This window comes from Macrotis lagotis, chromosome 7, assembly GCF_037893015.1.
Source record: "Macrotis lagotis isolate mMagLag1 chromosome 7, bilby.v1.9.chrom.fasta, whole genome shotgun sequence".
Classification (NCBI taxonomy): domain Eukaryota; kingdom Metazoa; phylum Chordata; class Mammalia; order Peramelemorphia; family Peramelidae; genus Macrotis; species Macrotis lagotis.
In genome coordinates, this window is record NC_133664.1 from 204253214 (window position 1) to 204269764 (window position 16551).

General features: G+C 37.9%; 1 protein-coding gene across 1 annotated transcript in view; it reads right to left on the reverse strand.

The window, feature by feature from the left end:
* Window positions 1-198: 198 nt before the first annotated feature.
* FAM234B (family with sequence similarity 234 member B) overlaps window positions 199-16551 on the reverse strand; it is a 34164-nt gene continuing 17811 nt past the window's right edge. Inside the window, exons 6-13 of the mRNA XM_074194548.1 lie at window positions 14893-15040; window positions 14435-14576; window positions 13335-13478; window positions 13119-13200; window positions 9242-9397; window positions 8739-8856; window positions 3860-4077; window positions 199-2823 (exon numbers count right to left, since the gene is read on the reverse strand). Coding sequence (XP_074050649.1) covers window positions 2818-2823; window positions 3860-4077; window positions 8739-8856; window positions 9242-9397; window positions 13119-13200; window positions 13335-13478; window positions 14435-14576; window positions 14893-15040 — 1014 coding nt within the window. The 3' untranslated portion in view covers window positions 199-2817. The remainder of the gene's footprint in view (window positions 2824-3859; window positions 4078-8738; window positions 8857-9241; window positions 9398-13118; window positions 13201-13334; window positions 13479-14434; window positions 14577-14892; window positions 15041-16551) is intronic.

Here is a 16551-nt window from a genome sequence, read left to right on the forward strand (position 1 = left end):
GTCCGAGGTCACTGGGATGAGTAAAGGGATACATGTTCCATACTTATTCCATATCTAAATCCTATTTTTCCCTTCTCCTTGTTCCTTCTAACGATTTTCCTCTTATTTATTCCTCTGGGAAAAAATGCCATCATTTAGTTGTTCTTTATCTTTTAAATAAGTAATTATAAACCATCATTTATAGCTAAGAGAAATGAAAAGCACCACATGAAAATAATACTGTACATAGTGTTTATTTGTTCTATCTCATTTTTCAAATACTTTTCTGACGATACATAGACTAATGTTTCTTTTACACAGAAGATGTAGATAACAGTTCACATTTATGGGAATTGATGTAACAATACCACAGAATAACAAAATTAAAAAAGGATCCCTCATAGTTTGGTTGAGAAGGGAAGCAAAGACAGACAGTATACAGAGGAGTCGGCTTCATTTGCAGTAAGGTGCAGAAAGCATTATGACTATTTCTAGTAGTTGTTTGAGCTATTACAGGGACCCAATGTGAGAAATAGAAAAAAGAAATGAATGCTTACAATAAAGACTAATGTTCATTCATCCAGTTAATGGTTCCCTGAGAGAAGAGGGAGGTTTAGATGCACTTGAATCCGGATTAGCTCCCAAACTTTCCAGATATCAATCTTTCATCACAATTCATTATCTAATCAGTGGTTTAGGGAAAAGAACAGGGGAAAGAGTCATATCCAGTATAACCAAAATCGAACACTTAAGGTGGTGGGCAAATGCAAACCTGGAGTTCACACAAAACATTCCTTTTAGCTCTTATATTTTATATTTCTGTGACTTAAAAAGTGATCTCCACAGTACATCTGCTACCTGCAAAGTCCCTCATATTTCTGCCTAAATGGGGGTAGCAAATCTGAAAGTCTTCGTAAACTGAGATCTCAGTGACGTATGAGGAGAAACACCCCAGGGTCAGGGATCTATTGAAAAGTATGACATTCAGTTTGGCCCAGATTAGACTTTGGAACTCCCTCCAACAACTGGGTTTATTTAAAGCAGAGAAAGATCCTCAGTCAAAAGAGGGGTTAATGTAACCACATCCTTTAAGATAGATGCAAACTCCAGATGACCTAGAACCATTTTATCCTGCTGGGATAGTACTAGATCCACCTGGATACTTTTTGCTTCCTTCCTCTGTGCCAAATTGGGATTCAGATACAACCTATACTAGAACTGACTGTCTTTATAGGGAGATTTAGTACACCTGGATTGGCTGCATTTCAAGCATCCAATATTGACATATTGACAGTGGCTAATTCTATACTACCATGTCATATGATTTTCACTGGGAAAAATAAAGTAACACATAGTGAAAAGTATACATGTCCCTTTCAAATTGAGCAGTGTTATTACTGAAATCTCTAAAATTAGTCTAAGATAAACAAGTTAAGGGAGAACTACCCAAAGTTTTAGTGAAGATGTATTTATCATAGGAGAAAATAGTCCTCCTACCTGCTCCTGACTAGGATTTCCTATGACATATCATCAACTGAGAGGCTTAGCCCAATAAATACCCCTATCAGAAGATAGCTTACTAAAATCTATTCCTATTAAGAAAAGAATAGAGGAAGAGGACTAAAAATTGGAAACTACAATGAAGTTGCTATTTACAAAGTTACAGTATTTACACAACACCACAAAATATATACAAGCTGTTCCATGGCTCTAAAAGGAACTACATATCAAGGCTCAAGGTTTTAAGGGCCCTTCCTTAAAAGGGCCCTCAGGGATAGCTTTTCCTCCCATTAGAATTCTGTACAACAAAGCAAAAAAAAATATTCTACAACAATAGAAAATGCATGAACAAGTTAAAGCTCCATGAGGGAAGTATATCAACCATTATGAAAAGTCAGTATAATACAAGGAAAAGACTATAAGCTTCAATTATTTCTGACTTTCAGTGTTTTTGTGAACAATGAGAATGCTCCATATACTCCGAATATCACAGCAGAAGCAGTGGATCACCCCTGACACTCTGAAAACCAAAATAATATGGGGTTTTATCAGAGACAATTCATTTAAACTTCTCTTACTATACTTGTGATAATAATGTAGCTCTTCCCAGAACCTCTGGGCACCTTCATGGAAGATTAGGATGAGAAGAATCAGTCTTCTAATATTGCTTTAAACTGGTGCCAATGATTGACAAACAAAATAATTCAAGATTGACATGGATGAGGAGGAAGTAAAAGGTCAAAAAATGGTGACCTTAAGATAAGAGGTAGGAAATTTGGAGTAGAGATGACCAAATGGCCCAGATATGTTTCACATGTGCAAGGAAATGGGTCTGAAATATATCTAATAAATAAATCACACTTCAAAACCCATAAAGAAAAACAAAACAAAAAATGTTTCCTGGATATAAGTACCTCTCAGACACATCTCAGCATTTGCTTATAAATTATATATATTCTCATTCTCTCTCTCTCTCTCTCTCTCTCTCTCTATATATATATATATATATATATATATATATATATATATATATATATATATATATATTTATATATGTTTTTGAACAACCCACAAAAAGCCTGTTGATGGTCTTGATATGAAAGTCAAGAAGGAAAGCTAAACGTGTCACTGCCAGACAGATGGGACTGTTGTAAAAGACTAATAGTCTGCTTTCCAAAGTGTTTTGGGTTAAATTCACAGAGGTGGCAAGACAACATGGGGAAAGAAGCTTCCTTTTGCATTCTCCATATATGTTACTTTACAGATTTGATTGAGAAAATTCTAGGCTTAAAGAGAGGGTCTTCATCAGTCCCATCTGAAACTGGAGGTATCTTCAGATTAGACCTAGGGGAAAAACATGAACATATTGTTTTATTTGGGTTTTGTTTTAAGGTGAAAACTTTCAGAGTTATTAAAGTAATGATAACAATAGCTCCCATTTCTATAGACCAAAAGTTTGCAAAGTGTTTTATATGCATTATTTCATTTAATCCTCAATAACACTGCTTTAAGATGGATACTATTATTATCCCCATTTTACAAATAAGGAAACTGAGGCTTAGAAAGACAAATGATTTGTCCAATACCACATAACTGGAATGTGAAGATGTATCCAAACGTGGGATTTTCTAACTCTAAGTCCAATATTCCACTAGACCTCTAAATAGAAATCCTTTCTTTCCAGGTATTCAACATTCACAGTTTTCTTCCTATTCTTCCTTAAGTCTAAGGCTATCATTCTATAGATCACAAAGACTTTCTTTTTTACCCACTATTCTACTACTGAGGTTTTCAGAGATCATGTAATTTTTTAGGAAAGAGGTCTGAGCACAAAGAACTTCACTCTAAATATCTAGACATTCAACGATAATAATATCACAAATTTTCATAGCACAGTAAAGTTTGAAAAGTGCTGGACATTATTGGTAAATCTCATCTCATTCTCATAACAAGTATTTTAGGTATCATTCTCCCCAGTAAATAGATAAGAAAATGGAGTTTCAAAGAGATAAAGTGATGGTCTATAGTCACACAGTTGTTAGGCATCAGGGGGAGGATCTGAACCCAATTCTCTCTGGACCCCAATAAAGTTCTCTTCCAACATTCTTTTTCTCTTATAAAAGAGCTGCCCTAAAGTAAAATAGATTACTTCAAGAGGTAATGAGCTTCTCATCACTGAATATTCTTAAGTAGGGACTAGATGATGACTTGAGGAAGTTGTAGAGGAAAGGTTCCTGTTCAGGTACAAACTGGACTTGATACTACCAAGGTCCTCTGAGATTGCATGGTTTTATGGTTCTGAAGATCAAGTTTGGAATTGAAACTATCTAACCAAACTCAAAAATTTATCAATCATTTGTTTCTCAAAAAATCTTCTTACCTTTTGAGAAGAAACAAACTTTAGCCTGGAAAGGAATCTTCTTAGTTCTCCCCGGCCAATTTTGGGGGTGGTTTCCTTTAGCAGAACAACTTGGCTGTCCATCAGGGCCCACCTTAGGTTTACCTTGCTGACAACTAGAGATCTCAGATGGTTTTCAGATCCAGGCTCTGTTTTCCTGATAACATAGAAGGCATCTTTCCAGACATCATTAATTCCAACTGTGAACAAAGAAAGAAAATAGCAGTTAGCAAAAGGAGACATGTTTCTTCTTTTAGAAGAGTAATTTTATATAGCAATTGGAAGTGTGGGGAGCAGAATGCAAATCTTCCAAGGGCCTTGTAAAGTACAATATGAGAGTTGGTGATGTAACTATGATTTAGTAGGGAAACCAATATCTAGACAGAGATTAAGAAGACCTCGTTTAAATCCTAAATTGACCATTTATTAGTTGTATCTTCTTGGGAAAGTATCTTTACTCCTCTGAGACTCATTTTCTAATAGGTAAAACGGAAATAACAAAACCTTCACTACCCATCTCACAGGGTTGGTGTGAGAATCAAATGAGACAAACTTAATGTTTGTTGTATACCTTGAGGTGATATAAACATATTCTAGTATTGTTTTATTATTATTTGTGCCAAATATTAGAAGAAGAAATCAGCAGAGAAATGAACCAAGATATTAGCAAAGCTCTGAATTGTTATATTGGGTTGGCAACCTAGCACTTACCCAATTATTACTTAATTTGCCTCACTTTTAAAACAAGCATTATAATATAAATATGGCTTGAATTATCATTATTACCTACTATTTTTGATTGCTTTTAAATATGCTTGATAGTTACTTATTGAATATCAGTTCATTTATATTATATAAAAGAATTTTACCAATATTGGGCACTTAAAAAATATTGAGAGACATGCAAAACACAATAGGTCTTTCCTCTATGAACTGTATATTGCTTCCTGTTTATAGGAATGAAATATTTGTTGATGTCAGAAGATCTGAAAATTAGCAAGGAAAAAAAGCTAGAATATTCCAACAGAGCTGCAATCACTAGCACTGGCCTTAACCTCAGGGGAAACAGTTGTATCTGTAAATGGAAAGCCTGGCTTCCAGATGGCAGGAAGGTGTAAAAAAGGCTTATGAAGGGAACTTGGCCAGTCTGGTTACATCTCAGGTATGAAGATTCCTCAAGGCTAATGCCATGAAAGAGAAAAAGGATGAGGAAGAAAGAGGAATAGAATCCCAATTCCCACAAGTGACAGTGGCTAACTTTCCTTGACTTTAGTGAAATAAATTATCACTCATCCTGAAACAGTGAAGACAAAAACAATTGCCCAGCATCCTGCTAACTTATCATTTTCCTCTATAAAATCCCTTTCCTTTTTAAAACTCTTATTCCATGATGATCATTCTGAAGTATCCTCAACTTATATGTCCTGATTTCTATGAATATGGCCACAAGAAAGGATCTAGTCTTAGGCGCTCTCTGATAAAACTTCGAAACTAAGGACTCTAACTAAACTTTTGAGAAACAGAACCCACAGAGGGACCCAGAGAGGCAGCTCGCCTACTCAAGGTAACCTGGAAAAGAGCAGAAAGGCTCTGCTCCCTGGGTCGGAGGGGCAGCCCATCAGAGGGGTGGCCCACCACAGCGAAAGTGGCTCACAGCAGCTGGGGAGTCTCCTGAGCTATACCTCGGGAGCACCAGGCACAAAGTGGGGGAACAGCCCGGACCTCTGTGAGAGCAAGCACGTGGAGCCCAGCCCTCAGGGCACACAGCAAGCAGTGTGGTCTTTCTGCAGCCCAGATCCAGAAACAGAAGCAGGCTGAGCCAGTAATCAGGAGCCTCCAGGGCATGAGCCCATTGAGCTGAGGGAGGGGAGAAAAGAGAGACTGCAGAGCTCTGACCTCTGACTCTGAAACAGGACTCTGGGGCTCTGACCACAATCAGAACCTGATTGCAGTCTAGGCCCCCCACAGAATAGCAGGGGGCCCCTCCAACTCAGCCCCATGGCAAAGAGGGGTGCTTATGGTCCTTCACAGACCAGGAGTGAGGACAGAGCCTCACACACTGAGACCCTTGTGGGAGTGTCCCAAAAGCTCAGGAAGCACCCCAAAACCAGGCCCAGGCTGGGAAAATGAGTAAGCAGAGAAATAAGAGGAACACTATTGAGAAATATTTTGCAAATGACACCAAGAAGGATCAAAATATTCAGTCTGAACACAAGCTCCTCCATCTAAAGATTCCAAGAAAAACAGAAATTGGGCTCAGGCTATGACAGAGCTCAAAAACGACTTTGAAAATCAAATGAGGGAGTTAGGGGAAAAAAACTAGGAAAAGAAATGAGAGAGATGCAGGAAAAACATGAAAATGAAGTCAGCAGCTTAGTCAAGGACATCCAAAAAAATGCTGAAGAAAATAGCATGCTAAAAACCAGCTTAGGTCAAATGGATAAAACAGTTCAAAAAGTTATTGAGGAGAAGAATGCTTTAAAAAGCAAAATTGGCCAGATGGAAAAAGAGATAAGAAAACTCTCTGAGGAGAATAAATCCTTCAGACAAAGAATAGAATTCAGGGAGATTGATGAATTTACCAGAAATCAAGAATCAATACTTCAAAACCAAAAAAAAATGAAAAATTAGAAGAAAATGTGAAATATCTCATTGAAAAAACAACTGATATGGAAAACAGACTTAGGAAAGATAATTTAAAAATTATTGGAATATCTGAAAGTCATGATCAGCAAAAGAGCCTTGACATCATTTTCAAAGAATTACTACAGGAAAATTGCCCTGATATTCTAGAAGCAGAGGGCAAAATAGAAATGGAGAGAATCCCCCAATCCCCCCGAGAAAGAGATCCCACAAAACCAACCCCTAGGAATATTATAGCCAAGTTCCACAACTCCCAAGTCAAAGAGAAAATATTACAAGCAGCCAGAAGGACACAGTTCAACTATCGTGGAGCTGCAGTCAGGATCACACAGGACTTAGCAGCAACTACATTGGAAGCTCATAGGGCTTGGAATATAATACACCAGAAGGCAAAAGAGCTTAGAATGCAGCCAAGAATGAACTACCCAGCAAGGCTGAATGTCCTCTTCCAGGGAAAAAGATGGACTTTCAATGGACCAGGAGAATTTCAAATGTTCCTGTTGGAATGGCCAGAGCTGAACAGAAGGTTTGATCTTCAGATACAGGACTCAGGTGAAGCATGGAGATTGGAGGAGAGGGGGAAAATATGAGGGACTTAATGATGATGAACTGCATGTATTCCTGCACAGAAAAATGACACTGATAATACTCATATGAACCTTCTCAGTTAATAGAGCAGGTAGAGGGAGCTTTTATAGTTGAAGCACGGGAGAAAACTGAATTCGAAGATAAAATATGGTGTAAAAATGGAGTCAATAGAAAAAAGGGAAATGTAATGGGAGAAAGAAAAAGGAGAGGGGGAATAGGCCAAGATATTTCATATAATAAGGTTTTTCTTTATTACAATGAGCAATTGCAATGATATGGAAGGCGAGAGGCAAAGGGGAATGAGGGAACCTTTGCTCTCATCAGAGATGGCTAGGAAAGGAAACAGCATATATACTCAATGGGGTATAGACATCTGGAGTAAGAAGGAGGGGGGAGCAGGGGGAAGGGGTGGGGATGTGAATAAAGGAGGAGAGGATGGACCGTGGGAAGAGAGTGGTCAGATATAACACATTTTCTTTTTTACTTCTTGCAAGGGGCTGGGATTGGAAGGCCTGTCCAGGACCATAGGGTCAAGTGGATTCTGGGCCTAAGGGGTGGTATGGGGACTCAGGGCCTCTTGGCCCCAGGACCAGGGATCTGTCTGCTGCGCCACTCAGCTACCCTACAGCAGAGTCAGAGTGAAAGGAGAGAGAAAATATAGCACATGGTAGTGGAGAAATATGAAAGGAGGGAGTTGTGATCAGCAATGGCAACGTTGGAAAAATATGGAAGTAACTTTTGCAATGGACTTACCATAAAGAATATGATCCACCCCTGACATAGTTGTTGGTGTTGGAACAAAGACTGAAGCACATTTTTTATTATTATTATTTGGGGGAGGGTACAGGGCAAGTGGGGCTGGGTGGCCTGCCTGGGGCCACACAGAAGAGTGATCTTTGGATGTCTGAGGCCGGATTTGGACCCGGGTGCTCCTGGCTCAAGGGCTGGTGCTCTGTCCGCCACCCAGCCACCGCTACTATTATTACTATTTTATTTTATTTTGGGTCTTTTTTTTTCTTCTTTTTGGTTTTTGCAGGGCAGTGGGGTTCGGGTGGTCTGCATGTCACACGGCTGGGTGATTGTTGGGTCTATGGGGCTGGATGTGGGCTCAGGTGCTCATGGCTTCAGGGCTGGTGCTTCCATTGTGCCACCTGGCCATACCTACAATTATTACTATTTTTTTAATTTTAATTTTTTTTCTCTCCCCTTTACTTTTTTCGCCCAAGCAAGTCTATCTATATTCGGCGGGGGGGGGGTATTTTGTTTACTTGTAAACAAGAATATTTTATTAATGTAAAAAAAATTTGTACAAAATGAGAATAAAAAAATAAAAAAAACTATGTAACTTAAAAATATGCATATGCATGTAGATGAATGTTGAAAAACTTTCATAACATGTAATTGGAAAAATAAAAATTAAAAATTTTAAAAAAAGCTGATGCAAGGAGGTCAACATTCTTTACCTCTCTATGCTGCTGCTCACAACAGGAATCAAGAAAAAGAGTGTGTGTGGTTCAATGTTGTTAACAGGAAAAAAACAAATATCAAAGGCATAATCCTAAGGATGATGATTCAAGATAGTTTTCATTTGTAATTAGACAATGCTGACTCCCACCATCAGAAAACTCACTTGCTGAAGCATTCACCATGCCGGTGTCATTAACCAGATCTAGAAGGATTGTGGGGAAGGTTGGATGCAGAAGATAAAGATGGTGGAGCTCAGGTGACACAGTTCCTGGGTTGAGATCCTAACAGGAAAAGAAAAGAAGTATTAACTCCCCCATTTAAAGCTCATCCACTGCAGTGGGCAGATGAGAAATCTGACTACCATATAATTCCTTTCACAGTTAAAGGCTAAAGCTTGATTTCTTGAGAAGGCATGAGAAGGATTTCAGGTTAGGAGAAAAACCCAATGTCCAGAAACAAAAGGTTCTGCTTTCTCAATATGTGAAAATCTTCTGACTGAGCACTAACGTTCCACTATTGCTCTTTATAGCAGAAAAATTTATCTTCTCACAAAGAAAAAAAAGGCAAAGTCAAACAATTTCTTAAGTTAATAGTTCTCAAGAGGAGCTGGCTGCCTTTTGACAGAGGAAAGAGGAATAAAATATCTTCTTTCATAGGTTTACTCACTGAATTGGATGGTGCTGCTGACAGGTCTTCAGCCCAAAAGAGAAAAACAGATTTCTGGTCTGATGTCAGCACTGAAGTAGCTGCTGATTCTTTCATGTGACATGAGAAACTGGAATTCCAAATGACTACACCTGAGTTACCATCTACTACCATCACCTACAAAGCAGGAAACACAGAGTAAGTGCATTATGTACTAAGAAAAATACGAGGAATCTGAAAAAGGAAGAGAGATATCGAAAAATATACACTATGGAAACAAGTGTGTGAATACCTGGAATGAACTTAAAAGGACCAATTGTAAAGCAAGAACTTTTTGAAGTCTGCCTCTGTGAACCTGGAAGGTACCAGGAAGAGAAATGTGACCCACAGGAAATGCAAAAGAAACTCCTGTTGAAGAGCCTTGCAGGCTCTGAACTGTGTAAGCTTCAGGGGTACCAAAAATGAATCAATCAATTAAACATATGTTCCAGCTACTATGTTAAAAGCTAGGAATACAAAAAAGAGGCAAAGGACAGTCCTTGCCCTTGGGAATCTTACAGTCTAATGGGGAGACAACATGCAAACAAATATATAAAAAGTAAGATATATGCAAGATAAATAGTATATATTAAAAGAGGGAAAGCATTGGCATTAAGAGGGGCTAGCAAAAGCCTCTTGGAAAAATTAGGATTTTAGTTGGGATTCAAAGGGTGGTCAGTGGTCAGAGTAAAAGAAGGAAAGCATTCCAGCATAGGAACAGAGAGAATATCCAGCGCTGAGATTTGGAATCTCTTGTTTATGCAGCAGCCAGAAGGCCAGTGTGACTGGATTGAAGAGTACTTGTTAAGGAGTAAGGGGTAAAAAGACTAAAAAAGTTAGGAAGAGCCTAGGTTATGAGGGTCTTTGAATGTCAGACAAAGCATTTTTGATTTGCTTTTGAACATAATAGGAAATCACTGGAGTTTATTGAACAGGAAGGTGACAGCAGACTTTTTCTACTTTAGGAAAATCACTTTAGCAACTGAATGGAGAAAGGGTTTGAGTGGGGAGAGATTAGAAGTGCAGACCTGTCAGCAGATTATAGCAAGAGTGCAGGTGATGAGGGCCTGCACCTGGTGGAGGCAGTGTCAGAAAAGAAAACAAAACTCATTCCAGAGTTGTCAAAAAGGTGAAATCAACAGGCCCTGGCAACAGCATGGTTATTGGGAGGGGAAGAAGGTTGAGAGACAATGAGAAATTCAGGATGAACCCTGCACTGGCACCCTCATCTTGAAGGATGATGTTAGTTACCTACCCTCTTCAGCAATAGAAAAGGTAAGAGAGAGAGAACAATGAGTTCTGAATAGCTACGTATTAGATGCAAATATTACATATAGATATAGAGATATATATATGTATACATTCTGTTGTTTTGGTAGAGTGAGCTACAGTTTAAATCACTGTATTGTACATGTGCAACCAATACAGATATAGATACATATGTATACATCTGCAACCAATATATATGTATAGATATATGTACATATACATATACATACACATGTATGTAAAATCATCCTATGTATATTTCTATTTATCAGTTCTTTCTCTGAATGCAGGTAGAATCTTCCTTCAGATGTCCTTTTGGTATCTTCAATAGTCAAAATGACTTAGTCACTTAAAAGTGTTCTTAAAATAATACTGCTATTATATCATGCATTTCCTGCTCTTCTCACAGTAGGTGTTTCATAGTACTTTGCTCCAGGTCTTCTTTTTTTGTACATCTAAGATCTCCTCAGTCCCCGGTTTCAAGCATCTTCTCTTCTTACATGACACCTGGCTCTTTATGTCTAACCCTAATATCCCTCCTAAACTCCAGACCTACTTTACTAACTATGGACCAAATGTCTCATAGGAATCTCAAATTTGATGTGTCCACATCAGAACTCATTTTCGACCTCCCTAAAACTTGCTATTTCCCAAACCTCCCTATTTTCTATTGTAGGCACCACTATCCTTGCAGTCACCTTGACTTTTCCTTCTCCCTCACCTCCCCCAACCAGAGTCAATACATTGTTGTAGTGGGAGCAATATTCTAAACCTCTTCCCACCATGTATGTTAAGCTACTGGTGTTTTGTTTGGGAATTTTTTTTCCTTAAAAGGCATTCTGTCAACTTGATTATCTCAGGGATTAGAGGTTCAAACTACTGATACCCCTTCCTGGTCACCTGAGTACAATACATCCATGGGGAACTCCAGATACACTCTGTTGTCAGTGGAACTCAAAAATATTTTCCCCAAAAAAACTATTCCTTTTTTTCTGAATTCTGAACTTTTAAAACATCAAACATGGACATCAATTTATAAAGAAAAAATAGTTTGTATGAAATTTCTGAATCTGCATTAATAACAAGTAAAAGCTATATTAAATTTAACATGGAACCCTTCTTGGTCCCCTTCAGAACCTTTTTCTGCTATGAGTTTAAGTGGTTCATTGATGCTCTTTTCTTTCTTTTCTTTTTTTTTTTTTAGTATCTATCATTACCACTGTACTCTCCCAGAACTCTCTCCCAATCGTCTGAAGTAAATTGTAATAATTTAGTGTATTTAAGCAAAAAAAAAAAATTCCACACAAAGGGTATGTCTGATAATAGGCCTCACTCTGAACCTCTTTTACTGTCAAGGACACTGCTATTCTTCCATTCACTTAGATTTCTATCTTTGGTGTTCATCCTTGACTCTTCACTCTTCCTCATCTCACATCTCCTATCAGAAAGGCAATTTTGTTATTTCTTCCTCTGCAACACCTTCTCTCCACTCCCATACTTCTAGGCCTCATCACCTCTTGTTTACTATATTGTAACAGCCTCCAAATTAGACTCTCTGTTTCAAGTTTCTCTCATTCTATCCATCCTCTCCCTAGCTACTACAGTAATTTTCCTAAAGCCCAGGCCTAGTCAATGCCTCCCTCTTACCTCTAGGATCTGTTATAGACTTCATCTGGATCCAATACCTTTCTACCCTTCATGCATTCTAAATCCAGACAAACCTGCCTTCTCTCTTTGTACATGATACTCAGTCTCTGTACTTCTACCCTTGTGGCCCAATCAGTCTAGAATGTGCCCTCCTCACCTTCACCTCTTAAAATCCTTATTTTCATTCAAGGCTGAGCTCAAATAACCCCTCCTACCTAAAGCCTCTCCGATCCCCACTCCTCTCAATTATCTTTTATCTATTTTGTATTTCGCATATATAGGTACAGAGTTATCACCTAAAGCTATATTAGAAAACTACTTTATAAGGCAAGGAATGATTCATTTTTTTGTCCCCAGCACAATATACATAGCATGCCTCTGATAAAGTAAATAATCATGGAATGACTGAATGATAGCTCATGCTTGAAATGCACTCTCCATCTCTCCTTTCATCTCTCCCTTTCTGAATTCTTCTCCTTCTTCACAGTTCAAATCAGATGCCTTCTCATTCCTCAAATTTTCTTGAACTACGTAAGAGTACAAAATGTACTTGTACCATATAATTTTTTGTATATGTGTAGTTTCTTCCCAGAAGACAATAAACTCCTTGAGGAAAAGCAACAGCCTCATTTTTAGTTGTATCTGAGTAAGGCACTCATATGGTGCTTTAGGGCCTTATCAGGTGCTTCATAAATATATGTTGAAATGAACTGCCAAATTTATTCTTCAAAATTCAGTTATATCTCCATAAAGTTTTCCCAATTAGTTACTCTCAAATGTTTTTGTTTATTTCTTTGTCTAATAGTTGAATTATAAACTCCTAGAGGACAGAGACCATGTATTATCCTTTTACTCTAACATACTGTGATTTGATCAATGATGGGAAAAGTATTAAGCATTTCTTAAATACTGCTGAGTGACAAACTGATGTCTTGAATTTTACCTTTTTCATTCCATCTCCATACTGTTCCTCCAGCAGAAAATCCAAGGTCTGGTCATTCGTGAAATATCCAGGGGTAGGCTGGCTAAGAGTGTAAACAAAGGAAATAGTCAGAGAGACAAGAACCCTATCCTCCTCAAATGTCTAGGCAATACTGAGATATAGGAAAGAAATTTGAATTTCTAAGAACTAAGAGACACTCACAGATAAATTACAAACCTGTGTAGGCCTTGGAGAGTCAGCACCCAATGACGTGCAAGGTCTTGACCCCGAAGGAGAACAAGGCCCTGTTTGGTTGTAATGAGGAGATTGCTGCAGTTGCTATCTGGTGCTTTTACCATCTGGAGGAATTCAACTCCATCACTAAGGGGAGTAAAACATAGCAGTTTATGTCCTATAGTCCCTCTGGTTGGCTTTTTGTACATATATTCTCTCAGCTTCAGTTAACAAATGGGATGCTGCCAATCTCTGACCAACCAGATTTTCTTGCTCTTTTGGACACTCCTAACTGATCCTCCTACAAATATCAAGAGGCAAACAAAAGAGTGTTGCTGGGACCCCCATCTCAACTATATATTCTGGGAGTATAGGAAAGATCATCAGGCCAAAATTACAGAAAGAGGATAGAAAACACATACCTGAAAACCTAATGCCTGAATCCTGCATTAAAATCTGTCAATGACTTATGGGTTGAACTTGAACAAAATATTTAGCTTCTCTACAAAATTGGATCATTATATTTATTACCTATGTACCTCCCAGAGATACAAAGGGAGTTAGTAACCATCAAATCCCAAAGAGAAAAAGCATAAAGGACAGAGAAAGTGGATTAATATGAGATATCCCTCAATAAAGTAATAAACATGAAAGGAAAATAGGATTCCTATTATGTTATTGCAATTTATGTTAGAAAAATATGGAAATATATGGATAAACAATGGAGCAAGCACTGTTACAGTCTTGCTAAATGTTAAAACAGGTTTAAAAAGCTTAAAAGATTCTTATCTTTTAAAAGATAAAAGATAAGATAAAAATAAAAGACTAAATAAATATTAGCTATAAATTTATTGTCTTCTCTCCCTGCAGGAATTGAATAATATATGAAGGTATGAACTATGAAGATGACCATGACACACTTTTCCACATAAATATACCATTAATAGCAAACTAAAACAGAACAAAATGTGTAGACAGAGGCACATTATAATTTACAGTTTATTCTCTAATACTGTGGCCCAGACAATGATGCAGATTCCTGGGTATTTGCTGATTTACCTTGGGGCTTTACCATAACCAAAATTAGAAGATAACAGTCCTACCTATAATCGTCATTAAACTCAGACAGGTTGACAGATCTTCTCTTCTCCCACTCTGGTTCCTCTATCTGCAACAAAGGTGGTGAGCTGCTCCGGTTTTGGGCCTGGTCAAAAATATCCCTCAGGGCAATGATCTGAATGTTGCCTAGCATTACAAGAAGAAACCAACACTGAACTAACAAGCCAATCTCTGGGTCCAAGTTGAATAAGAAGTTCCAATACTGCCTGACCAGATGGGTCTGACTCAGAAAAAAAGAGGGAAGTGACTAAAACATCTGAAAGAAGATGATTTGCCTCTCAGGGGGTATGATAGGGAAGAATAGGACCAATACAAGAGGTGGACAGAGGAGAATCCTAGGCCTCTGCCAAGAGGAGATACTGTTGGGGATAGTGTCAGTCTCCCCTTCTCTCATCATGTTCCTCAAGAGAGGCCCGATCACATGCTTGGGTACCCTTCTTACCAAAGCCAAACAGGATATAGATCGCCCCATTTGTGGTTATGTGAACCTGAGGACCAATCAGATTGCCCTTTCTCAAGATGTTGTACTTCACAGGCCGGCCCATTGGAATCCCTGTCTTTCCTGAAACTAGCAGGAAATAGAGCTCTCCCTGTAGAAGTGAGAAAAAAAGGCAGTGGAAGGAAATGATAAGTTAATGGTGGAACTGTCAGTTATCCTATCAAAGAATGGATGTCAAAGATGGTTGAAAGCCCCTCACTTAAAACCCTCTAAGACACAGCCTTATTACCTAAAAGCCTAAGAATACATCCCCAAATCAGAATATGTAGAGTCAAAATTATGTTGCTCATCCTCTACTAGTATGAAGGTGAAAAGAATCCCTCCCTTTTAATGGAGCTAAAATCATCCTTCAATCCCCAGTAACCAACCCAGTTTAGAGTGTGGATACAGATCAGGGGAAGGCCACAAGGTCTTCCTCATCAATATATGATGATCCCAGGAAATCTGGTCTGACCACTAGTCAACCTCACTGCAGTACTCTGCTTTGCTTTGTTTTGATAGGATTGATTATGGAATGTCATAGTTTGATTTCAGCACATCTGACAAAATCTCCATAACATATTTTTGCAGACAAGATGGAGAAATTTAGCCTGGTTTGTAGTAATTAGGTAGATTAAGAGCTGTTCTAACAACTTTCTCGAAAGAATGTTGATTAATGAATACATGTCAACCCAACTAGCAGAAGGGGAGCCTCTACTACTGGTGTGAAAGTCAATCAAGTGTTGCGTAAGCTAACTATTCTAAGAATTGAGAAAAGCATACATTCCAGACAAGAGGAACCTGTTCAGGTTAAATCAAGTCAAAGTAGCCAGCATTTATTAAGCCCCTACTACATGATAGACACTATGCTAAGTGCTAGGGAGACAAGATGAATTTGAAATAATCAGCAGAGGGAAGACCCCAGAATCAATGAGGGGGTTGTCCTAGCTTTTTCAACAATTTATAAATCACTCAATAAATGCTTTTTTATTCATTCATTCATGAAGACATAGGAAGCTTCCTTATTAAATACATAATACACAACACAAAAGTAAAAGAAACAGTTGACACTGTCAGAATAAAGATTAAAAACTCCTCAAAAAAAGATATGAAAAAAACTAACAAAATGAAAATGACCATATAAAAGTAAAGTTCTGTCTATAAGTTTAAAAAAAAACCAAGAGTATATAAAAGATGGAGGAGCTATAACAACAGTTCGCATTTTTTTAAATGAGGAATTTTAACTGTGCATTCAATATGAGCTGAGTATAATGTAATACCATCTTAGAGGGCAACATTAGAAGTACTGTATAATGGTCACTGTCAAGATAGAATCTAATAGACCTATTTAACTCTGCATGATTCAGAATACATTTAGTAACTACATTTTATAAGGAATAGACAAACTGAAGAATGTCCAGACAGTCAGTATTGTGAAGGGTCTGGAAACCACTTAAAATAAACCAGAGAAGGCTTAGAGCAAAATTATCCAATGCAGTTGAATTGAAGGAGAAGACCTGGAGGGATGTTATTATTGTATTTAAATATCTGAAGAGTTTACCATGTGGAAGGATTAGATTTATTAAAGAAGGGAGAACTTTGGTGGAAGGGTAAAAAGTATAG